The following is a 24,168-nucleotide window of genomic DNA, read 5'->3' on the forward strand; positions in this document are numbered from 1 at the left end:
AAAGGACTGTACAGTTAGTAATTAGAAAAAAAGAGGTCGCTTTGTAGCAAGCTTCCTACGTGCGGAGACCAGAACCGACTCCACGGCCAAGAAAGTCGGAGAAGAACTTGAGAAAGTTTCTTTTCTTGGACAAGCGATTTTGCACTGTCGGCTCAAGCAATTGTTGCATGGTTGCAGCTCTTGACGGACCGACGGCCATGGGCCCAACAATGTCTTCATCGCCCATGTCAGGGAACTTGCCCGTGGCATCATTAATGCGGGGGACAATGACTCTGGAAGGAGGTTGTTCAAGAACATTGGTCGAGCACGACGAGTCTGAACCGTCGGCCTCTCCGCTACTAGAACGAGCAATGAGAGGGCCAATGGCATCAGTCATCTTGGCAGTGTTCTTCTGCCATGTAGCATCAATCGAGGCCCATTTCTCCTCGGTCAACAGGTAAGTCTTGGACGTGGTGCCATAATGTTCCCCTGTCCGCGCTAGGTGCTTGGCGTAGCTATGCCGAGCTTGATCCCAATTCTCACGCAGCTGCTTGAATGTCTCCATGTCAAAGACTTTTGGTAGGTAAGGCTCAGGATGAATTGTGAAATTGGCATGCCCAAGCTTTACCGACCACTGATCGTCGTCGCCCTCGCCAAGCATCTGTAAGGGTGGGATTTCTGAGGAGGGTACTACCGTGCCAGCTCGAGATCGTTGACGGATCGAGGCAATTGATGGCTTGGTTGACAAAGGGGGAGAAGGAAGACAGGGCAACTGCGGAGTGCCAGATGGTGTTGCACAGCCTGTTGACGTCGGAGTTTCAGCTACAGTGGGTGACTGTAAAGGCGACTGAACAGGCATGTTGAACGGGGAGATGTCCATCATGATTGGAGGCAGCAAGGGCGTTGTCGCTTGTCCTTCATCCTGCCCAAAATATGCGTTCGCTTCTTCAATGTTGACTAACGCAGAACCAGCCTCGGCCGAACTTTCCTCTGGCCCAGCTTGCGCAGGCGAAGAACACAAGAGGCTCTCGTGCTTTGAAATGACGCTCAATGCAGGGCTGACAAGTTGCGACGAGACCGAGTTTGTTCGAGAACGAGTGGTGTCGGTGTGAGTGATGATCGACAGCTTTGGACTCCCACCAGTTTTGGACTTCCACTGTCTGGAAAACGAGGGGAATCGTGTTCCAATTCGATTGGCGACAACAGATGCCGGAGAATCGCCAGACCTCCGTTTCTTGAAGGATGAAGCTGCAGAGATTGGAGATTCTGCCGTCTCATTCTCGTTGAAATCGTAATGAGCTACTGAGGGTAGATTGGCTGTTGACAGGGGAGCTGGAGATTGGACGGTGGCATTTATCTGCTCATCTCCTGACATCTGATCAGCCGGAGCAAGCATGCAATGCATACTTGATAGCTTACCAGACTGGCTGCCCGCTGCCTCCATCATCTCGGCGTCCTGCAGCTCGAGTGGCTCCTCCTTCACGTCGGTCAAATGTCTTTTCGAAGAGTTATACATGTCCAAAGAATCTCTCACAGCCGGAGAAGAGGCAATCGAAGACGCATTGCTCCCAGATCTGGTGGGATGACCCTTGGAAAAGAACGAGGAGGCTGACGAGGTTGTGTCGGAGGATGATGCAGATAGAGGCAGGGTTTGAGAACTGTGTGGTGTTGAGACCTGAGCTGGATCCATGCCGCATGTGATAATATCGTCTTTCCGTGTCTCTATTTGTTGTGGACACTGGGACATGATTGAAGTGGAAAAGATATGTACGGTGACTATCCAAAGCGTCCTTATTCTTTTCAACTCAAGGCGCACGACATGTTCGCGATCGTCTAACAAACGAGTGACTTCGGTGGGCTGCGAGTAGTTGTGGACTCGTACAGCTGAGAAGGTAGAAAAGGACGTGGAAGACGAGTATGGTAGATCAGTGCAGCCCTGGCAGGTGCGTCGATCCTTTGCTTGTTGCTTCCTGCCAAGTATTGCCGACACACTTTATTTGTTGTCACAGGCTCCGAGTTGTGAAGCTTCTGACCTGGATCCGCGTTCAATCTCAGTTTTTTGTAAATTTTCGAAAGGGAGATCTGGACAGGGAAAAGATAGTTTTCGCGACAGACCGGGGACGCAAAGAACGAGTGGATATGAAGTAAATTGAACCGGGGACCGTGAAGGGTCTTGGTATAGGTAGGGTTATGGGGTATGGGGTATGGGTGCTGCTGGCTGTGCGCTGTAGGCTTGAGTATGGGTGTCAGATGGAGGGCAGGCGGATGTGGGGAACGCGGTGAGGGTGTGGCAGCCACGCTTCCTGCCGGCTCCGCTTCCCAGGGGAGAGGTTTTGCACTGGTTAGTGGTTGTTGATCAGCGCCCAATCCTTAAGCAGCCGCGGGCCACTTGGGCGTCTCTGAGCCCTTCGAACCCGACTAGTTATCTTGACAGGCAACAACTGGCGTGGCAGCACAGGCAGTCAACAGAGACTGGTCTGTGGCCGGAATGATTTTGGCAACGAGACCGAGCAACCACAACAAAATGGGGATGGTAAGAGAAGTTCCTTGGAAAGTCATGTTCCATGTAGTGAAGGCGGGCTGCTTGAGATTTTTGTGGGCTTCCGATCCCTCCTCCACGTACCCTATTCCGTAGTTGTGCAGTGCGTGACTGCATCTACGGTGACATGAAGCCTAGGGCAGCGACTGCCAGCAGCTGCAAATTTTCTCTACTCTGCTCTGCTCAACCCTACGAAGCTAAAGTGACGAAATGTCCATCAGCATCACGGCTTAGCGACGAATCAGGGGAAGGCCATGGCTACCGTCCTGACCTATGCTAAGCGGCGCGGATGCAGGGTCGGACCCGCAGGGGAAGCAGAAGAAGCATATCGATCGGGGATCAAGGGCCTGTGAATCACACCGTCAAGTCTGGAGGATACTCTGAAAAGACCCAAGGGCTAGCAGTTGGTGGCTAGATCACTCTGGATTTAGTGCCATTTGAGTTTATTCTGAGCTGTTAATCTTGGCACTTTTCTTTGTTGAAAGTGATGCGGCTAATGGATGCTTGCTGCAGGCTACTGCAGGTCGACCTGCGGGTCGATTGCAGGTCGGTTGCAGGTCTGCTGCAAGACGGCAAGGAAGTCGATTGATTCGCTCCACATGGAACATCTCAGCCGAGCCTGCTCTGTGTTAATTGTCACCTGTGGTCACTTGTCAGTGGTGGCTGTCAACCAGTGGCGTTTACTGCCATGATTTCTTTGTCGTTGAAAAGGACCCCAAGGGAAAATGATTAGGTTTCTGCTAGCTCATTGGCCAAGACCAGCCAATTGTAACTATTCTCCACTGTGAGGAAGTTGAACCTCGCAGGAAAGTGCCAAACCTTTTCCTGTGTGACTGATTGCTATTTGCGGACCCAGATACTGAGGGACAAAGGAGGCGGCCCGGTTCGTAACGCTGATGGGTCAACTACGTACTCCATACTTGCAGATGAGGGTGCCAGCAAGGGAGAGCAGAAAGGTCAGGATTGATTTCATAATTGGTAGACATGCGAGTTCGGCTTCGGGTTGCAGAGTCTGTCGGTTGTCGTTCCCACTCACTGACTCCTCCCTAGCGTCAGGTTTGATTGGTACCTTTAGCCTGCTTAAGCAAGACAATTTTCTCGGGAGGAACTTGGGTCCGTCCCCGTTGAAAGGCTCCTGGGAGTTTATTAGTGGGGAAAAAACTGCTCTCTTGCCAGTGCTTGTACTCCGTACCTTGCTTCTCTTTGCAGTCACTGGCGAGTTGAGTACGTTTGTTGTTATCTTTTGCATTGGCCATGTTATCAGCCAGTCGGTGCTGAAATGATTACTTGCTCTTTAAACAGGAATGAAAGAACATGGTCACTTGGATGCTGCCAACGCTCTGTCTGGTAGACTGGAAACTAACTTACTAAGGAGCACGCAATGGACGCCTGGTCGCTCGATAGACATGATCATGATCTTGTTAGGTTGAGATAACTAATATCGGAAAGTCAAGATATCTCAACAACAGCCGGGATGACGGGAAACGACATCATGAATTGCAATAAGTAGACTATGTTCGACGTAGCATGTTGGGAAGAATCATGGCTGGAGCCTTTTCTACCAGCCACTTCAAGCTGTTTGACCGTTGCTGCTCCTCTAGCGCTTATCGTACCAATTTCCGGTAGATCATCACAACGTCCTTCCGACATAGTATCCGGTCAATAGTGGCCGTTTCTATGATTTCGTTGGTTTCGGCCTCCAGAAGTGTGGAAGAAACTGCTATTCGGGAAGTGGAAGGAGTTCTACCAACTAACAGTGTGCTTGGCAGATCTTTCAGACCAAGGCAAATCGAGACTTTCCCACCAATTTGTTGGAATCTGGTCTTGTTGGTGCCCAGACGAGTAGCGCGGAGGACTTTGAGCAAATGTGGCTTCCAACCATAGTTAGTGCGTACATCACTGACACTATCTGCACTCGCGAATCTCCGGAGCAATAAGGCCGTTAGGACCGATACATGATATATGATGAGGATATTGAAGTGCATGAAGTAGGACTCGCATAGAAACGATTAAAGTATGCTTCGAGTTCTGCAAAATTGAGTGTCCCGGCCCAAGTGGAAACAACACATAGACTACTAGTTCAGCGATAAGGAGAATGGGTTTGCAGCATTGGAGATGTGTCAATTGTCGGAAGTCCTGTCCCGGGAAATTGTTTTGTGAATAATGGACTATCACAGGGATGTTATAGACTTCGGCCGGCTGGTCTTTGGCACCGCATGAAACCTGGATCAATCATGTTGACCAAGTAGTCACTTGGCACAATATTATTGGCGAAAGTCATGTTGAGAAATTGGACACCCAATACTGGGACCAGACAAGCCGTTGTTCTGGCGTTCCTTCAAACTAGTCTTCTCGTAAGTCGCTATGCGCTCCTAATGAAGAAGTAGATGTTTATTTCATACCACAAAATCCACGTCGGTAATATCCTGGAATCCCTCCGAAAGAGCCGGCTTGACATATCTGGAAGCAAAACTTCGAAACGCCATGGGAGGCAATACGGACCGATTTTCAGGATTCATCTGGCTCCATCGTTAGCTTATCCTCACTATAGAAACCTTCGACACGTCCAGAACGCTGGGCTGCCACGAACCAGGGTCGGATTCAATGCGCGAACCGTGTCGTTGTGCTCGCAGAGCCTTGTGGACGCGGTGAAATGAACACATCGAATAGGGATCTTGAATGCTCGAGCAAGGTCAATCCATGACGCTCTTACTTCAGGGTTGGCATTCGTGTTATCTTCGACTGTCAACTTCATCATGGCTAGGTAATTCGCGCTCATGGTTCTGGTAGTTTGCTCACCTATAGCCACCGAGCGGCCTGCACCGAGGTGCTCTCTGGCAACTTTTAGACATTTTTCGCGCTGCAGCTGATTAGGACTGGCACGTAAGAAAGCACCGAGTGGAAAATCTAGGCATGCGCTCACTGTTTTGAGAATGTCTTGGTTGACTCGTTCATATCCCAACGGCTCAAGCCTTTTCCAGAAAAATGTTGATTTGCCGGCCCCAGGAGAACCGCAATGCAGGATAATATCTTGCGTGTTGATTTTGTTATACTCACGGTCCGCAGTACCAGCTGTCTTCTCTCCGGATAGAACTCCGAGGAAATTCGTGGGTTCAAACTCTCTTGTGAATGGTTCTGGTTCAGCACCCAGAAAGTATTCTTCCGGTGTGTAGAAGCGAATGCCAATGTTAGCAGCCAGGTCCCTCCTCGTTTATCAGCTAATACATGCGAACTACGGTGAAATTGTCCTACCTGTCCGAGCACGAATGATCTTTGGGTCGTGTTGAGGTCTTTGCTCGCCCAGCAGCATCTCCTACGTAGAGCGATGCGCTCATGTCAATCATGCCAGGTCCGTTTAGGTCAAGGTCCTCCAACATTTCTCTCCACATGCCCGTCCGCGGTTTGCGATACATATCTTGGCCTGTAGCAGCGTAGACGCTGATAGGTAGATCAAGTCGTTGGAGGATGGCTGCCAACTGACTCTTGAAATTGACGAGGCTAACACTATCCTTTTGTATCACTTTAGGGTTGTCCTTCAGGCTGATTGTGCTTTGGTTGCTTAAAAGCACTATGCGAGACCCTTTGGCATGAAGCTCTTTCAGTCTTGTAGGGATCGTACTGTGCCACCAACGCCAACCTGATGCAGATCTGCTCCACTTGCTCCCGATGCTTGGTGCGATAAGTGTATCATCAAGATCAAAAGTAGCAATCATTTGTGGTAGCGAAGACTTCGCTGTGTTTCGAGATAGATCAAGTCCCTCCGCATATTTGCCAACAATAAGGCTCTTGTTTACAATTCTCCATGACAGTCTCTCTGGCTCTTTCTGCGAAGCAGGTTTGAAAAAGCTTGCAACTGCTTTGTCTAACAAGGATCAATATCACTTTCGTAACACAGATCGGCAGCTCTCACTTGTAGTTGTCGATTCTATCTTTCGCTTGATAGGAGGTGGAGAAAGGGGAGGACCTGGCCGTTTGGCCGACATTGCTCGGGGTGAGGACGCGCCCAAGATCTGGTTCCCTATCCTTCCCAGCCTAAGGTTCCATGTCATCAACTCACAATCCAAGAAAGGCCGCGTCCAAGGTAGAAAAACAAAATAGAGAAGTTATTCCTTTCGGGTCTTACGCAAGCCAAAGTTTTACACAAGGCAAGTAGATGCCAGTGATGACTAAGCACACCGGTTTGTGGAGGGTTATGAACTCAGTAAAGCGCCACGGTGTTGGGCGACGATAGATGCCAGCTAAATGTATCCGCTTGACAGCAGTGGATTTGGAACTGGGGGCCAAGCTCTATGAGGACTAACTACATTCTCATGGTAGGGTCCACACACGAACAACACCATCATCACCCGTTGACAAGATCACTTCTTCGTCGTCGTGTTGTTTGCCACGGTCCTGTCGCGGTGCCCAACAAACATGGTTGATTTCGTAGTCATCGTGAGCGCCGCCCATCTGAGCAACGACCTGCCACCTTCTATCGGGTGCTTCACCATTACTATCTGTCCCTTGCATAGAATCGTCTTCCTCTGATTCATTGCTTTCTACTTCCTTATAGACAAAGATATTGCCATCGCCGCCGCAAGAAACTATCCTTCCTGATATTTTGGACCAAGCGATGGCATAGATGGATCGAGAATGCATTTGAGGGAGTATAGAGTCTTGCTGCCAGAGCTCTGTGCTCGAAGGTGGCCGAATAATCGAGGGCAGTGCTCCAGGTTTGCGTTCTTCTCTTCTTTCGGGTGCGGCCTTCTTCCATATTCGGATGGTCAGATCATCCGAGCAGCTCGCCAGCCTCAGCTCCTCATGAGAAGCCTTCCCGAGGCGAGGCTCCCAAGTAACTCCCCATACAGTTCCCCCATGACCTTCAATGCAGCCAATACAGCCCCAATCGCCCTCTTCCTCAATATCTCGCCATAACCGTATTGAATCGTCGTAGCTCCCACTCGCCAGAATCTCCCGTTCTGGGTGCCAGGCCACACATTTCACATCTCCCGAATGATCCGTCAGGACTGCGATGGTCTCATAGTCATCTTCTTCGGAAACGGCCTCCCATATCCACAAAGACTTGTCGCGTGAGGATGTTGCCAACAAAGAGGGGTTTGATGGCGAGAAAGCAACGCATTTAACTTCCGAGTCATGGCCAGTGAGCAGAACCGCAAATTGCCAGTCTTCAGAATCCTCACTCCTGATGCTCTCACTGCCTATGAAACCCTCATTCGACAAGTCAAGGTCGTCCTCAGTCATGCCACCGGGTGGTCCCCCTTCATCCTTAGTGTATGCATCTTCTCGTTTCCAGATGCCGACACTCGAATCAAAACTTCCAGTTGCAAGCACACTTTCTCCTTTCTTACCGTCGTCTCGCCAGGCGACTGATCTAATGCTGCGCTTATGACCTCCAGAAATCGTGCTTAGGATTCGGAAGTCGCGGAGGGAATGGATCGACACAGTCCTGTCGCTGGTGGCTGTAGCAACAATTGGCAGGTGTGGATGAGGAGCTGACTGCCAGGCCCTAGTTGGCGATGCAGAACTCAATTGACCTAACAGGCTGAGAATGGGAACATATTCGGAAGCCATATTCAAATTCATTTATTGGTCAACAAATGATACTTGGAATGATATCTTGCTACTCGGATACCTGACGTCGCTGTGAAGTCCTGGCAGCTCAAGGCTCGGTTACAAGTATCCTCTGACAACTGCGTTCTATAGGGAGAAGGCAGATACAAGTAGAACGGATCACTATCTTAGTACAGCAAATGTGCAATCCCGTTCAATGGTGTGAAGTAAAGAGTGGCCATAAACGGAATGGAAAATCTATGAATGGCCTCAGCTAAGCGCGTCGAGGCACGAAATTTCCCAACTAACTTAACTACAGCTTGGATGCCTAGACTCACATGCGCCCAGTCATTCCGAGAAACGGTCAGAGTGACTCGGTACTTCCACAATCCTTAAGCCCATCCACCTTGATGCCTTTATGAGTACCTCAATGTTCTGAAATACCCACCATGGCGCTCTTCGGGTCCACTACCTCCGCTTCGACATCAGCAGGCAATACTACTGGTGATATCTCAAAAGATGTCGCATTGAACCAACCACCTGACGACAGCATTTCCGACCTTTCATTTTCTCCTACTGCAGATTTCCTTGCTGTAGCATCATGGGACAAGAGACTTCGCATATATGAAGTCAGCGAACAAGGGCAAAGTCAGGGCAAAGCGGAGATCACCTTTGATGGGCCTGTTCTGAACTGTTCATGGTCACACGTAAGGATACGGACATCAGCGAAGCGCCCTACACCTACTAATGCTCTCACCAGGATGGCACCAAGGTCGCTGGCGCCAGTGCCGACAAATCTGCCAAAATTATCGACCTAGCGTCCAACTCTACTGCTGCTCAGCAAGTCGCCGCCCACGACCAGCCTATACGCACGTGCCGATTCATTGAGTCGTCTGGGAACCCCATGCTCGTGACCGGCTCCTGGGACAAAACGGTCAAGTACTGGGACCTCCGCAGCTCAACCCCGGTCGCCAACATCGAAAACCAAGAACGCGTTTATTCCATGGACGTCAAGAACAAATTACTCGTCATCGCCACCGCCGACCGCTACATCAACATTGTTAACCTTGACGAACCAACAAAATTCTACAAAACACTTCAATCACCCTTGAAATATCAGACAAGAGTCGTGAGCTGTTTTACGGACGCCATGGGCTTCGCGGTGGGCAGCATCGAAGGCCGTTGCGCCATCCAGTACGTCGAGGATAAAGACGCCAACCTCAACTTCTCGTTCAAATGCCACCGCGAGACACCAAGTACCGGACCAAATCGAGACGTCAGCAATGTTTTCGCCGTAAACGCCATCTCATTCCACCCGCAGCATGGAACCTTCAGCACAGCAGGTAGCGATGGGACATTTCACTTTTGGGACAAGGATGCCAAACACAGGTTGAAAGGGTATCCGGCGGTTGGAGGCACTATCAGCGCAACGGACTTCTCGAGAAATGGGAATATCTTTGCTTATGCGGTCAGCTATGATTGGAGCCGAGGTTATACCAACAATACGACACAGACCCCAAACAAAGTCATGCTGCACCCGATTGCGCCGGAGGAGGTTAAGCCTAGGGCAGGAGCAAAGAAGAGATGAAGAGGTGATGCGTACGGAATGGTAAAAGGGTGAAAACCTGAAATTACTAATCCACCCGGCACATCATATGAGCTTCCGACCGAAGCGTCCCTGGTACTTGAGGCACCGGCCCGTTTGCTAAATTGGCTGGAATTGAGGAACGTGACAGGGAAAAGTGCGAAGCCTAAACCATTCGATGGGAGGAGCACGAAGGTTGAACGAGAGATTCGATCGGGAGAAAGGACCACATCTGACGTCAGAGGCAACCCATGCGTGATAGCGTTGAGCAAGCATGCCGAAATAATACCAGTTCAGTTTCTCTAAGCACGTTACGCATGAAAGATCAAGCCTGAAAGCCATTCACATGTAAGACCATAAGGCCCGGCTGGTTCTCCATCGTAGGAATCATGTCCGACCTTGACACGTAGAGGATATTTTCCTCATTTGTTTCTGTTGCCGGCCTTTCCAATTCTCCGTAATGATTCTTGGATTTCTGCCTAACCACAGAGCCTTCAGGTCTTCCTTCATCCAGAAAAGATGTTGTACCATATGACCCATCCAACTCTCAGGCGCCGAGAATCATGAATGATGTATCTTGTTTCAGCCATCGGCAACACAGTACAGCGCAGCATAATTCATCTTCTCACTGATGGCAGTACGAGCTGTGATCATGTGATGCAAGGCGACAAAGCGAACAAAGCATCATCGGCCGCTTGACTTCGCTGACAAGGCGACTCTGTGCCACCGGTGAACTCATAGTGGCAGGGAATAAGGTCCTGGTACCTACAGTGTGGAGAAAAGTAGTATGTGGGGATAGGAGAAAGGGGGATGACTCGAGATTTCGACGGAGCCCCTGCTTGGCATCAATTTCCGAACTCGGACAGAGACCAAATGTCTGCTGAAGGCGGTTGTAGCTAATGTTCAAGCAGAGGAACCTGCGCATCCACACTTGGTCGTATTCGAAGGCCTGATCTGTCACATAGAGAGATGCAGAGAGATGTGGAAGGAAGGAGAGTCGTTCCAGGCCAAATAAACGGTCAAGACTCTCCAACCAAAGGCTCTAATGACGGACAGCAGCATTATTCAGTTCTTCAATGTTGCCCGACCCAGAAGTGGGCTGAGACTCGTTCTCGATAGGATCCCCTGAGACCGACATGTTGTACGGCTCGGCAATCATTCTATCAATGATCTTAGCTTTGGCGACCGCTTTCTTCATCCTGTCGTCAAACGCCTCGACAGCCTCGTCAGTGTTCTCTTCTGACAGGGTCTGCGGATCCGTCAGCTTCAGCAAAGTCTCGACGTGCTTCTTGAGCCGGGAATTCTCTGGCAGGGTTGGGAGATTGGAAGGGTCTGGAGCGTTGTTATCATTGCCTGGTTTCGAGTCCTGGGTAGTCACTACGGCTGCTTCGAAGGGTGATGGATCCAGACCATTATCTGGCATCGGATTCGGATCGAACAGGCAAGCATTCAGCATTAGAGCTCTTCCGTGGAGTTTGCCCATTTCAAGAGCTTTATGGTAGCCTCTTTCAATGCCAAATATTCTCCCCTCTGTATATCCAGCTTCCAGCCCGTCGGCTTTTCCTTCGTCGAACCCTGCTTGGTAGGAGGTCTCTTCGAGATCGAGGACGCTGTCCAGGATATCATCGTTCATGATCCCAGACATGTAATAGACATCAGTACAGTAGCCTTTCGTACACTGCTTGTCGCTTTGGGTTGACAAAGCCCAGACGATATTGTGGCTTGAAACACTTCAGCTGGAATCAAAGGGCATCAAACTGAAGGACGATAAGCACAAAGACAGCGGAATCATATTCGGCTTTTCAACACGATGGAAAAACATATTTCAGGTTGACCTGTGCCCACTCCGCACCTTGCCCGCCTGTTGGGGTTTTGTTGCGCTGCAAATATGACACACAGGTGACAATTGATGTTGACTCACAGTTGTTCCGTAGAAGTCATACACTGTTGCCATCCTCGAAGCCGTCCTCGACCCAGCCATGGCTTCAAAAGATAAAATTCTCCCAAAGCAGGGGCAGCGGAACGTTTTAATCACCTCCGCATTGCCGTATGTGAACAACGTGCCCCATCTTGGAAACATCGTCGGCAGCGTCCTGAGCGCCGATGTCTTTTCTCGGTAATTCTTCTCGAACATACACGGGAGATCCCTTGCTCATGATTCTTCAGGTATAACAAAGCTCGAGGACGACCTACACTCTACGTTTGCGGTACCGACGAATACGGCACTGCGACGGAGACCAAAGCCCTTGAAGAGAAAGTGACACCAGAAGAATTATGCAGGAAATACAACAGAATACATGCCGATGTTTACGAATGGTTTGAAATCGGCTTCGACATATTTGGGCGCACACCGACCAGACAACATACAGAGATCTCCCAGGATGTATTCACGAAGCTGTACAGGAACGGTTTCTTGGAAGAGAAATGGACTGAGCAGCCATACTGCGAGTCGCATAACAGATTTCTCGCCGATCGCTTCATCGAGGGTACCTGTCCAACGTGTGGCTACGAAGACGCGAGAGGAGACCAATGCGACAAGTGTGGAGTTCTGCTTGATGATCCTCTAGACCTGATAAAACCACGATGTAAGGTTGACGGGGCAACTCCTGTTCGGCGGAGGACAAAGCATACGTTCCTTCTCCTTGGTAAATTGCAGCCAAGGATTGAAGAGTTCACGAAGCTTTCAACAGAGAAGGGTGCTTGGTCGAAGAATGGGCGAATTATCACAGAGTCATGGCTGAAAAAGGGTTTGAAGGATCGGGGTATCACAAGAGATCTATCTTGGGGCGTACCCGTCCCTTTACCAGAATATGAAAACAAGGTTCTCTATGTGTGGTTTGAGGCTTGCATTGGGTACCCTTCGATCACCGCCAATTACACTCCAGAGTGGAAGCAGTGGTGGCACAACCCCGACGAGGTAAAGCTCTATCAGTTCTTGGGCAAAGACAACGTACCCTTCCACTCGGTCATCTTCCCTGGTTGCCAGATGGGCTCAGGCGATAATTGGACCATGCTTCACCATCTCTCAGCCACTGAATACCTCAACTACGAAAACGGCAAGTTCAGCAAGTCCCGTGGCGTTGGCGTCTTCGGCAACAACGCAAAGGACACCGGCGTACCACCAGATGTCTGGCGCTACTATCTCATGAAGAACAGACCTGAGACGGGCGACACGCAATTTGAATGGCAAGCCTTCATCGACGGCAACAACTCTGAACTGCTGGCCAAACTCGGCAACTTCGTCAACAGAATCATCAAGCTCGTCAACAGCCCCAAAGCCTACAACGGTACCATCCCGGACGCCTTCTCAGCCTCCAACCTCCCCGACACCTTCACCACCCCCCTCTCGGAGATAACAGACCTCCTAATCCAATACCTCGCCGAAATGGAAGCCGTCCGCCTGCGCTCCGGCATCCTCCTCGCCATGAAGATCGCCGAAGCCGGAAACGGCCTCATCCAGTCCCACCGGCTCGACAACGCCCTCATCGCCAACCACCCCAACCTCGCCGCCGCCGTCACCGGCACAGTCCTCAACCTCATATATCTCTGCTCCGCCGTCTTCGAGCCCTACCTCCCCGCCACCTGCGCCTCGATCCGCGAGCAGCTCGCCGTCCCTTTCCTCCAGATTCCGTCCGAAGAAGAAATCGCCGGTGCCGGGGGCTGGAAACCGACGTACCTGAAAGCGGGCCACCGGATCGGGAAGGCGAGTTATCTGTTCACGAAGATAGACGACAGCAAAGCGGGGTACTGGCGTGAGATGTATGGTGGGAACCAGGAGGAGAGGAGGAAGAAGGAGGAGGAGGCGGCGAAAATAGCGGCCAAGAAGGCGGCGAGTAAGGCCAAGGCGAAGGAGAAGAAGGCGGCCAAGAAGGACGGTGCTGGGAAGAAGGAGGCGGATGGGGATGGGGATGGAAAGGCGGTCAAGGGAGAGGAGGCAGCGACCGTGGATGGAGAGGTGGGAGCGCCACGGGACGAAGGGGAAGTGAGAATCGAAGAGGGGGAGGCCATGAATGAGGTGTTGGATGGAGTGGCGCAGGTCACGTTGCCCAAGTCTTGACGTCCGACCGCGGTGCTTGTTGATTGCTGCGAGTACCACGGGGTTACGGAAATCTGCTCACGAGAGCTCCTGGATGCTTTAGAGGTACGATAGACAGCCAGTAGAAGACGCAAGGGATGCCACTTAAGGGATCAGATGGGTTTCCTCGTTCGAACCCTGCTGGATTGCGTCGCGGAGAAATAAAACCCTTCTTAGAGCGTACTTTCCCTGGCACTTCTAGTGTAGTACATTGATTCTCTTTCAGAATGAATTCCATGACCCCGAACCTCGAGGCCACTCTATCCATCAGCGACTGCACATCCGTCACGAGCAGTTCGCTTTGTGAAGTCTAACTTAGTTCTATCCTGCGTTACGATCTACCGAGGTCGGTATGCAAACCAGTAGCATATCTCGAAAGCGCTTGAACTACCGCCTGATCTGTGCCTGTCTTCGATCTCGTTATACATCTCATCAAATGGCCCTCCTAGGTTGACACCGTTTAGCTGACGGACTGGAGCCGGTCGGGGTACCAGTGCTCCCGCAGCCACGCCATGAGGTCCTTTTCCGGTCTTGACATTCCGCTACGCCACGGGTGGCAGGGATGCATTGCCCTACCGGTGAAACGGGGCCTCGATGAGAGAAGCGTTGAGGATGTCTTATGGCTCTTTGCTCTTTGCTCTTTGACTGCAGTTAAAATGCTTCGGACAGGATGTGTTCTACCTCCCGCTTGGCCTTGTTCATAGAATGTTTGACGTCGTCCGCACCTGGCACTTTCCATCCTCACTCCGTGACTCGCTCCGTCGAAGCGGTGCCAATGGTATCATGTGTATTGCCAGCCTCTTCGTTAGCTTTCAGACTTGCCGTCACTCTTTGGGCTCTTCTTCGTCCGTCCACCCAGCGCATAAACTCACCGTAGGTCTGTGGCATGATCCGGACATCGTTGTCGACATGAAAGGTGTAGAAGAATGTTCCTGTACTCTTTCGCTCCTTATGCTCGACATTGCGCACCTTGGTCGTCACGATCACTTGAATCCGGGTACCGCCGTTGATATCAGGCTCTGTGAACGTCACACCAGCGGAGAGGTAGAGCACGCTTCCGACTGGTACGGGGTTCTCAAAGGTGCTCGGGTCGAGACTGAGGAAGTTGGGTTTCGTGTGGGAGAATGCTGCTGCGCATGTGAATGCTAGCTCGAAAGTCTGCTTTAGGAGGTAGCCACCGAAGATCATGAAGTTGTGCCTGTTTCGGTATTGTGGTTGCATTATCTGGGCAGAATAGACAGTTGCTTTGCTCATGTAAGATACGTTGTTAGGTTTTTGAGCAGGGTTGAATGAGTCTAGGAATGCCAGCGAGTCCGTCCACATTTTGTGTAGCAGCGCTGATTCCTCTGCATTGGGTGCTTTCTGCGTTATAGCCGTATGTTTCAGCGCCTTTTTGCTCTTGTAGTTTTCTTCTCCCCTAGCGTAAAGCTGCCTTTCCGCGTCGTTTTCAAGTTTGAGTGGGGCGACGTTGACAGGTTTTTTGGTGATGGGATCGAGGGATACCATTGTGAAAGCACAAGTCATAAAAACGTCCTCCTCTTTGACCCTTTCAGCTTCCTTGGGAGGTACTTTTGCTATTTTAAGGCTTACCTCCATGCTGCTGCGTCCCGTAGCGAACGTCACCTGGCCACTCAATTCCAGGTCACAGATCTCGTGAAGTTGGTTTTTAATAGTGATCCGATCAACAGCAGCGGTGACCGTAGTAACTCCTTCTCCTGTGTGCTTGTACGCCACGACTCCGGATAAAGCATCGAGGTCCATGAGTAGAGTACCCAGACGGATCTGGCCGGATGAATTGGCGTACGTATCGAGCAGCCAGGGGTCCTGAGCGAGAGGCAGCACCTAGATCCCACATGAGCCAACGATTGAAACACACAAATGAGACCATACACATTTGAAATAGCTGTCTGACATCCTTTTGGGCGTTAGATCTGGCTTGATTGGTTCAATGGGCAGGTTGGCGTTCTGAGTCTTGTCCTCCTTGCTTTGTCGAAGAGCCTCGATCCATGGTGTCCGCACACGCATCTCTGTCAAGGCTTTGTACACGCCATCTGTCTGCTGTGTTAGGCTGGAACGAAAACATCGACGTTGTATCTTTGGCCGCTGCGCACAGAGCTGCTGACGGCCAGATAGGAGGACAGCTTGCAGGATGCGCAGTGAGGACTGGGTATTCATGTCGGATTACTCATAACAAGGTTCTGCGAAGCTTGAGAGGGAAGTCTGCCTTTGTGGGCTAGTTAGTCAAGACGAAGAGTTACGTGCTTCGGAAATGGTGCTCAATTGCTTCTTCGAGAAGACCATCCCTCCGCACAGCATCCTGCTGAACAGCGTAAACTGTGTACTTCGGTGCAATCCACCTTCAAGAATTTGACCACCTAGCCTCTGTGGCCTTGCCATGTCTTGTGGAGCTATTGTGCGTCATCTCACAAAATGTCAATGGTAATTCTCGCCCTTTTACCCGCAAAGGGTTCTCAAAATACTTGTTTGCTCGCATCCAAAGCAACACCATTCTATGCAGTATAGGTCTTTAGGTCTACTAAATAGTATCCGGCTTCATACTTATATGAACGACACTGTGTTCGACCATGGCTTCCTAATGTACCGCACATATTGCTAAGGAATTGCATCCACTTTGTTGACGGCTCCAACAAGAATCATCCTGCCTTCGTAATTCATCCAGAGTACTGAAGTGCCCATGCATGGTTACGCATTCACGTTGTTCTTCGTCAGGATGGCTGGTCAGGAGAAAAGCCGAGATAGCACTTTGCGCAAATGCTGATTAACCAACTCACCAAGACAGGTACTTATGCTGGCGCACTGTGAAGTCGATGAATGTCAGCGGCCCTTCTAACGGTCTCGTTCACCAACGAACGCCTGAGCATAATGCAGCTCACGACTGAGGTCTTACTGACATGAGAACTGTAGCATGGCCCGACGTTCACAGCTTCTATGGTTAGAAGATGCAGGCAATCGTGCCGACGGGTTTGCCCTGAATGTACATCAGACTGCCACATCAATATGCATGGAGTGATAGCCAAAGCTATCCTGGAGACAAGTCCTGGCAAGGAGCTGGATCAAGATCAAATTCTTGACATAGTCTAGCATGCAACATTCTCTCAGATCTATATTCTCTCTTTCCTAGGGATGAACCTACCTATGGGACCATCGGCGCATGGAGAAAGTTGTCCGCATATAACAACGGTGCTCTCCTCGAGACCTTCTTGGCCCACTCGTTCCTGTTTCGAGTAATCTGGAAGCAGATTTCAATCATGTCATGGTCTTTGAGAGCATTTCGAAGTTGTATACATTTACTCTGTTGTTTGCTCTTGAGATCCTTTACCCTCAATGGCTGTATATCAAATAGATCTTGGAAGTGTATCTCTCTCACAGCTCAGCACCGGGATGCAGTTAGTTTCCAACATCTCTGTCGAGCTTTCAACAGATGTGGCCTGCCCGGTTGGACCCAAGTTCCCATATTCATCTTTCCTTGATTCGGATCACTGGATAATAGCTAAGCCATGTTTTATGATCTCTTTCTTGGTTTCTTCTCAAGAAGGTTCATCATTCCCTTTCGATTCACAGGCAATTTTCTTGAAGCAACTTGGCAGGATCCTGAGTAAGGCAGAGGTAAGGGGTTAAGTACAGATCAGAGTAACTACTAACATATCGTAGCTGTGGTCTCAACTGCAGCTCAGAGCGGACGTCCACCTGCCACATAATGACCTTTTAAAGGATGACAACGGTTTTACAGCTCTAAAGCTCGAAGTCCGCCAGCAAATCGCAGGTGGCAATCATCAGCCAGAACATGCTTGCCAACATTCTTATGAAGTAAGCAACGGAGAAAATTCGAAGCCCCCCGCGGGGATTCCGACCCTTGTTCTTCGTGCGGTCAATATCTTCTTCACGTTTTCGTGCCTCAGGACAACTACACTCGTGCCACAAAAGAGGTCTTCCTGCGAGGAAAACATTCTCCCCGATCAGACTGACAGTCCCAGGGTATCGGGAGATGGCGTGCTGAACCCTGCTGGCTTTGATGAACAATCAATTGGAATCGATAAAACCCAGCTGGCTGCTTCGCAGAGGTTCGGTAACGCACCGTTCCTGGACGGTTTTGATGCCAATAACCTCATGATTCCTTCTGCCCCTAATCAAATTAGCTCGGACACATCAGCAGATTTGTTCAGTAGCGCTTTTGAAGATGACAGTGACGAGACGCAAAGCATTGTCTTCTCGGGCCAAGAGTCAGCCTTTGTGCAGTCACAGGATGAGTCCCGTGAAGCGGGCTTCAGGGAGTCTTCAAGCTCTTGTTTTCTGTCGATGAACGCGTTGATTGATGGAGCCTTCCGCAGTATAATTTGTCCTAAGCCTATTCGTACAGCGCCTGGAATCAAAATGGAAAGATCCAACTTAGAAAGGGGACTTGCTGACATTGCTCCATCGACCTTCAGCCCTGGTTACAGGAAGGCGGTGGCGGCCCGAGGGCCTCTCGTACCCACCATTGCCCGTTTCTTGACCTCGTTCTTGCAGAAAGCGAAATGTTTTCGTCTCATAACAAAGAAGGACGAATTAATACAGCAATTCCCGAAACTCCAATCTACTGGGAACCTTCAGACGGATCAGACTGGAGAGGAAGGGGCAAAGCTCAAGGAAGTAGTGAAGATGCATCTATGGATGACAATGACAAACGCCTTACGAGATCCACAGCCAGCCCGCAGACTGAAGCCGTTGCAACATTTTCGCAAGTCTGTTGTGGTGGATTCGAATGAATCGCTTGATATTGAGCAGGCTGAGCTAGAATGTAGCGGATTTGATAGGGAGTCAGATGATCAAATGTTAGAAGAAGACTACAACGCGCTCTTCGAACCTATCTATCATGATGCAAGCTACGACTATGACATGCTAGAGAATCTTGACGAAGAAGATGAAGCAGACAACTTCGAGGAATACGAACCAGATCTCTTTGAAGAATATGAGGAATGGCTGAGAAGTGCTTGCGAGCATGAAAATACTGGCAGCACTGAGCTCCTATTTGACAATAATCGTTGCTGTTCTGAATCAGAATTCATCTCGCAAGAGACCTCCACTGCTCTCCTCTCACCTATGCTCCAACCTCAAGAGAAGTTCCATGAACCGGGCCAAGTTGAACTAGCATCGGACACAGCTCCCCCAACGCATCCGAGGATTTTCCCGGTGTTATCACTCGGAGATTTGGATGCAACTACTGACGATGGTGGCGATGGTGACTGGACTGATTTGCTTGATGAAGCAGATCCCGGCGAGTCTGGAGATGTGGCAGCCGACAGAAGCCTTGCCCGGCCAATCGCTTCGCTTCACGACGAGTATGAGCCGAGCTTCGAGCAATGGGAGTTCGACCGGGAACAGGGATATGATGGTATGTTGTTTGACTAGAAATCTGTGGGCGCTCCTGCACACGTGATGAATGTGCGGCGTTTGATTGAGAATTGGTCAAAAGCTCAGGCACGGCTATACTCGACATGGGAGCTCTTCCGGCATGGTTTCACGTAGGTGACTGACAGATATCGAGGGAGAGCCAGCTGTTGCCTGAAGCTCGGTGCCAGACTATTTAACAAATACCCAAGATACTCTGAGGCGATCTTCATCCACCAGCGAGCATTGGTGGTAAGAGAAGAGGAACCTGTAGGATTCATGGTGATGAAATAGGCTTTGACGATGTGATCGTTTCTTATTACAGATCCAGACCTAGAATGTCTAGTCTTTTCAGGGACTTTCAAACTTCTCAAGCTGTAGGGGGCTATATTCGCTTCCAAATCGATGTAGAGAAATTTGTCCGATGCTTTTTACTAACGCCGGGTCCAATGCAAGGGAGGGAGCAGAAAAGCCCGCCTCCTCTTCCAGCTGAAGCGCTCTTCATTCTTCATCTTGTCATACCAGCTTCGAACCAAATCAAAGCGTTTTATCGCCAACAAAATCGTACAGCCCCAGACGCCGTCGCTATGCCGCACCATGCCATGTAGAGATATCCCTTCGTTCCTGTTTCCCATCTCTCCTCCTCCTCCTCCTCATCCTCATCATCATCACCAACCCCCCCAAAAAAGGGAAAAAGAAAAACCCCTCCCTCACCCGACCGTAGCCGCCGAGCCATCACTCAGCGCGGTCCCCACCGTCCTCTCGGACTCCCTACTACTCCTCTCCCCGGCGACGCCCTGGGCAAACGCGCCACCGACGAAGCCATTCTCGAGCGCCAAGGCCTTCAAGTCGCTCGCCGGCTCGAAGCGGCGGAGCTTAGCTAAGAGGGTACTCGGCGATGCAGGCGTCGTCGGTCCAGCCGGTGACCTTGCGGAAGCAGGCGGCGATGCAGCCGGTGCGGTGCTTGCCCTTGTTGCAGTGGATCAGCAGCGGCTGGTTGCGCTTGTCGAGCATGAGCCGGAGGATGCGCGCCACCGTGGCGGCCGGGGTGGCGACGGCGATGTGGTGGTGCTTGATGCCGGTGAGGGCCATGAAGGCGGTGTTGGCGGCGGGGAGCGGGTCCGGGGCCAGGGGGATGATGGTCTTGAAGCGGTAGGTTTTCAGGGCGGAGAAGTGCGCCGCTTGCGGGTACGAGCTGCGGTAGATGCCGGAAGTTTGTCGGCAGGCCGGTCCCGTCGGGCGTCGGCGGTTGCGATTTGTCTTCCTCCATGGTGAGGGACATGGTGCGGAAGATGGAGGTGGTGTTGTTGTCGATGGCGTCTTGGTCGGAGACGCTATCGTCTGAGTCTATCCAGCGTCCTGGCATCGTCCTCCGGATGCTCATTGTGGGAATTTCCTGGGATGGAAAAATTGCGAGGGCGCGGAGGAGTGATATATATAGATAAATACCGGAGTGTTACCGGTGGAGAACTTGGTTGGGCGCTGATGGTCGAGATGCTCGGGGAAGAGAGGAGTTACAGTTACGGCGAGAAGCTGATCAGTAGCCGAACATCCAAGTCAGATTTCTGGTCTCTGCGGTTATCGGATAGAATGGTGCCTAGAAGCGAGGGGTCGAGGAGATCGAATCTTTTAGACCTATAGGCCTAAGGAGGACCTGATGACCGCAGCACTAAAGGAACACCATCTTGTGAGAGGTGCCCGAGATTTGTGAGATAGACGAGCATCTGTCGCGTGCTAGTCTCAACACTATGCCGGATCGATTGTGCAAATCACGATGGTTGCAGATGGCGGCAGTGAGAAGGTGCTCGTTGTGGGTTGCCGTTCTACAGGCTCTGGTAGGGCTGGACCAATCTGATGGATATGATGAGTTGTATCCCGGGTCCCCAGGGAGTCTGATCTTTGACCAGCGTTTGCCTTTGCGCTCTTGGTGGCGGAGAACCTTTGTGAAGAGGCAAACCAGCTAGTTTAGCGGACCTTGAAGCGATTTCTACTGGAAAGATAAAGTTGATCATCCATGTTGAAGACCATACAAGGTGCAAGCGTCTTTTTTCTTGGCTTGAAGGGGTATGTAGATGGATCAACAGGCAGATGATTCATTTTTTGCGGGTGTACTGCCTAGAAAAAGTGTTCCAATGCCAAGCGGGTTGGAGAGAAGGATTCTGTGCTTGTATGGTGGAGAGCTGGGCAGTGAAACCAGGCAAAAACAGTCTTGGAGTCGGCCACTGCGGCATAGTACAGCATATTTAACAATGTATGTTATTTTGAGCCACGATGTTTGTTGTACGAGTGAAGTTTGTCACCAACCATTCCATCCGATGGGTCTTCAATGACTGATTGACAACTGTCTCATCAATTCTTGGGATGTGTCACCCAATTGAAGTGCTCATGCATCCCCACGCTTGCCGGACACGGAATTTAGCTGTCACTTTAGTGCCAAGGCAGCCTACTGAGTCAGCATGATTGCTCTTGAGACGCAATGAGAAAGTCTTGAAACCATCTCGCTAATCGTCTCAATGTGGCTCAAGATGTTTGCTGGCGGTCAAGCTTGTCTCTTCCACATGGCAGAAGTGTGGCAGAGTGTGCTCGCGATGCTTGCAGAAGACCGGTTCCGTAGCTGCTCCAGGAACTCACTTCCCGCTTTGGAACTTTCCTCTTCTGGCAGTCTAATATAAGATAGCTTGTCTGAAGCTCACTGCTCCAGCTGAGGCTTTAACGCCCCTCTCCGGGCCTGCTCTCTGATCCATAATAGTCGAAAGCCAGTTCAGTTGAGAGGTATCCCTAGACCGAACATTTGGATGGAATTGACCCATGCCCTTTCCATCGAGTTAGCCATCAGACAGGGCATTGAATATCATGGTAATGCTCACGCTTCAGATAGTTTTTCAATACTGATGTTCTTGATCTTGGCGATGACGTGGGCGACCTGCATGATTGTAACCGGCTCGTTCCTGCCTTTGACCATCACACCTTTCTGCCATTTCTCCTTCTTTACCGCTTTCATCGAAAGTTTCGCGGCGTCATCCATGTACTTCGAGGAGGCATGCGAAGGTCTTATCTCACACTATCAGTGTTAGTGTTATGCCTTGGCCTTTCCTCAGACTCTGAACTAGGCTCACCCAAGGTCCGTCAGTCTCGATTTGCAACCTTTCCAGTGGCACTTCTCTGACGACTGCAATATTCGCTTCTGTTTTCATGCTACATCCGTTGATCCCAATATCGAAGCCCATCGTCACAAGCCTCTGCATCTCGTCAAGTGTCCCTGTGAAGCTATGGACGAGGCCTCTTTTCGGCAAGTTGTCGAGTCGTGGTTTCAGAAGTCTCTCGAAATCCTCACTGCAAGCTCTGGAGTGCAGAAACAGAGGCATCTGAAGTTCTGTAGCTAGATCGAGCTGAGCCTCGAAGTATCTAAGTTGCGTTTCCTTGGGGGCTAACATTAATCTGTCGTAGTCCAGACCTATCTCGCCAAAAGCGACAGCATGGCCACTATCTCTGGATTGAATTGCAAGCTTCTTCAACTCTGCCAAAGCTGCGTCAGGTCCGTGGGGGTGCTTGTCGAACTGTTCTGACGAGCAAGGATGCACACCAACCGTGGCGTAGCAGATGCCCGCTGTTCTCCATCTTAGCATGTAGCCTCGGAAATGGAAGGCTTGACATACGGAATTCCTCTGTGAGTTGGATTGCGTGGGCAGACTCCTTCAGATCTGAACCAGTGACCATCATCTTCTCACAGCCCACCTCAAGTGCTCTCTGGATAACATCTCGGAGGTCATCATCATGAGCAGGCTTTCCGTGATAGACTCCTCGGAAGACAGGATCGCCAAGATTGATTCCTATCTTCAATTGATCAGTATCAAAATAGACACGGGAAGTATCAAGTCCTTTACGTCAGCATATCTCAATCTTCGTTGAGTTGACATTGTGCAATTTCGGCTTGACGAAGATGGGACGAGGCCTGGATGGTATTGCCTTGCATGCAGGCCAGCAGCATGAAAAGTAGAACCTGCTCCACCTTGTCAGCTCCCGGTCATGATTCGGGGTCGCTATTCGCAAGACATTCTCCTACCAAGCCGGTGCTGATGTCTTGCTTGGCGTAGAAATTGTGGACAAAAAAGGACTTTGGAAATCCTCCACCACGAAGAATTTGAGAGCATCTGACAGCACAGGTCTTCCCCTACCGCTCACTTTCACCGCATCCTAAAGAGCGATGGGTTTCAATATTTCTATCACGATGGTGAGTCTTGATACACGACAGGACTTGTGCCGGGATAAGTAAATATGATTGACCCCGACATGCTCGGAGTGAATGCCGAGCTCTGCGAACCCCAACAATGCTAGTATGCGATGAGTAAGTACTAATAGTAGCAAACGAATACCTGAAAACCGCCATCACTGGCCCATTCTCTCACATGTATTCGATGCATTTTCATTCTTGTTTTGCACAAGATCGTCAAGATTGAGTCGCCTTGGAAAAGACATCTTCCAACCGAGGAATCGTCTTGGCTTCGCTCTCTGGATTAAAATGTCTACAGGTTTAGTATCCATAGAAGAGATTTCGAAACATGATTCGCCGTCTGACTGCTGGCTCGTGATTGACAACCAGGTGTGGGACATGACCGAGTTTGCACCCTCCCATCCGGGCGGTCCAGGCATAATACATCGCTACGCCGGACGTGATGCCACTCAAGCCTACTCCGAGATCCATGCTCCATCAATCATCAAAGACAACCTCCCGGCTATCAACCTCAAGGGCAGCCTAGACCCTTCAACCATCAACGATGAATGGCTCAAACCACCCCCTACTGCCCCTCAAGCCACACCTCCCGGAGACAACTCGCAACCCGACCTCGACACCATCATCAACGCCCACGACTTCGAACTCGCCGCCCAGAAGACCTCTACCGCCAAAACATGGGCCTTTTACTCCTCCGCCGCCAACGACCTCGTCACCCGTGACGCCAACAGATCCCTCTACTCACGCATCTGGTTTCGGCCACGAGTCATGCGCAACGTCCGCAGCGTGTCCACCAGCAGCACCATCCTCGGCCTCCCAAC

The 24,168-nt window shown here is 50.7% G+C and overlaps 10 protein-coding genes across 10 annotated transcripts in view; 4 read left to right on the plus strand and 6 right to left on the minus strand.

The window, feature by feature from the left end:
* Positions 1-55: 55 nt before the first annotated feature.
* Positions 56-1,669, minus strand: EPUS_04568 (uncharacterized protein; the record flags this gene model as incomplete). Its single annotated transcript, XM_007788844.1, has 2 exons — positions 56-1,347; positions 1,399-1,669. The coding sequence occupies 2 exons, from the start codon at positions 1,667-1,669 to the stop codon at positions 56-58; spliced, it is 1,563 nt and encodes a 520-aa protein (XP_007787034.1).
* Positions 1,670-3,032: 1,363 nt separating this feature from the next.
* Positions 3,033-6,501, minus strand: EPUS_04569 (uncharacterized protein; the record flags this gene model as incomplete). Its single annotated transcript, XM_007788845.1, has 7 exons — positions 3,033-3,158; positions 3,432-3,564; positions 4,274-4,389; positions 4,921-5,037; positions 5,109-5,721; positions 5,771-6,380; positions 6,429-6,501. The coding sequence occupies 7 exons, from the start codon at positions 6,499-6,501 to the stop codon at positions 3,033-3,035; spliced, it is 1,788 nt and encodes a 595-aa protein (XP_007787035.1).
* Positions 6,502-6,826: 325 nt separating this feature from the next.
* EPUS_04570 (uncharacterized protein) lies at positions 6,827-8,089 on the minus strand (the record flags this gene model as incomplete). Its single annotated transcript, XM_007788846.1, has 1 exon — positions 6,827-8,089. The coding sequence occupies one exon, from the start codon at positions 8,087-8,089 to the stop codon at positions 6,827-6,829; it is 1,263 nt and encodes a 420-aa protein (XP_007787036.1).
* Positions 8,090-8,517: 428 nt separating this feature from the next.
* EPUS_04571 (Poly A RNA export protein) lies at positions 8,518-9,656 on the plus strand (the record flags this gene model as incomplete). The annotated part of the gene is made up of 2 exons (XM_007788847.1): positions 8,518-8,775; positions 8,829-9,656. The coding sequence occupies 2 exons, from the start codon at positions 8,518-8,520 to the stop codon at positions 9,654-9,656; spliced, it is 1,086 nt and encodes a 361-aa protein (XP_007787037.1).
* Positions 9,657-10,695: 1,039 nt separating this feature from the next.
* Positions 10,696-11,298, minus strand: EPUS_04572 (uncharacterized protein; the record flags this gene model as incomplete). Its single annotated transcript, XM_007788848.1, has 1 exon — positions 10,696-11,298. One exon carries the CDS (start codon positions 11,296-11,298, stop codon positions 10,696-10,698), a length of 603 nt encoding a protein of 200 aa, XP_007787038.1.
* Positions 11,299-11,632: 334 nt separating this feature from the next.
* On the plus strand, positions 11,633-13,710 carry EPUS_04573 (Methionine--tRNA ligase; the record flags this gene model as incomplete). The annotated part of the gene is made up of 2 exons (XM_007788849.1): positions 11,633-11,769; positions 11,820-13,710. The coding sequence occupies 2 exons, from the start codon at positions 11,633-11,635 to the stop codon at positions 13,708-13,710; spliced, it is 2,028 nt and encodes a 675-aa protein (XP_007787039.1).
* Positions 13,711-14,469: 759 nt separating this feature from the next.
* On the minus strand, positions 14,470-15,903 carry EPUS_04574 (uncharacterized protein; the record flags this gene model as incomplete). Its single annotated transcript, XM_007788850.1, has 2 exons — positions 14,470-15,570; positions 15,619-15,903. 2 exons carry the CDS (start codon positions 15,901-15,903, stop codon positions 14,470-14,472), a joined length of 1,386 nt encoding a protein of 461 aa, XP_007787040.1.
* Positions 15,904-17,130: 1,227 nt separating this feature from the next.
* EPUS_04575 (uncharacterized protein) lies at positions 17,131-20,391 on the plus strand (the record flags this gene model as incomplete). Its single annotated transcript, XM_007788851.1, has 3 exons — positions 17,131-17,184; positions 17,401-19,120; positions 19,841-20,391. The coding sequence occupies 3 exons, from the start codon at positions 17,131-17,133 to the stop codon at positions 20,389-20,391; spliced, it is 2,325 nt and encodes a 774-aa protein (XP_007787041.1).
* A 1,486-nt stretch (positions 20,392-21,877) lies between these two features.
* Positions 21,878-23,033, minus strand: EPUS_04576 (uncharacterized protein; the record flags this gene model as incomplete). The annotated part of the gene is made up of 5 exons (XM_007788852.1): positions 21,878-21,929; positions 21,984-22,177; positions 22,233-22,723; positions 22,773-22,950; positions 23,001-23,033. 5 exons carry the CDS (start codon positions 23,031-23,033, stop codon positions 21,878-21,880), a joined length of 948 nt encoding a protein of 315 aa, XP_007787042.1.
* A 602-nt stretch (positions 23,034-23,635) lies between these two features.
* Positions 23,636-24,168, plus strand: part of EPUS_04577 (uncharacterized protein) — a gene marked incomplete at both ends in the record, with an annotated part of 1,447 nt that continues 914 nt past the window's right edge. The window contains one exon of the mRNA XM_007788853.1: positions 23,636-24,124. Within this exon, the coding sequence (XP_007787043.1) occupies positions 23,636-24,124 (489 nt within the window). The remainder of the gene's footprint in view (positions 24,125-24,168) is intronic.

The sequence above is a fragment of the Endocarpon pusillum genome (assembly GCF_000464535.1).
Source record: "Endocarpon pusillum Z07020 unplaced genomic scaffold C723729, whole genome shotgun sequence".
Classification (NCBI taxonomy): Eukaryota; Fungi; Ascomycota; class Eurotiomycetes; order Verrucariales; family Verrucariaceae; genus Endocarpon; species Endocarpon pusillum.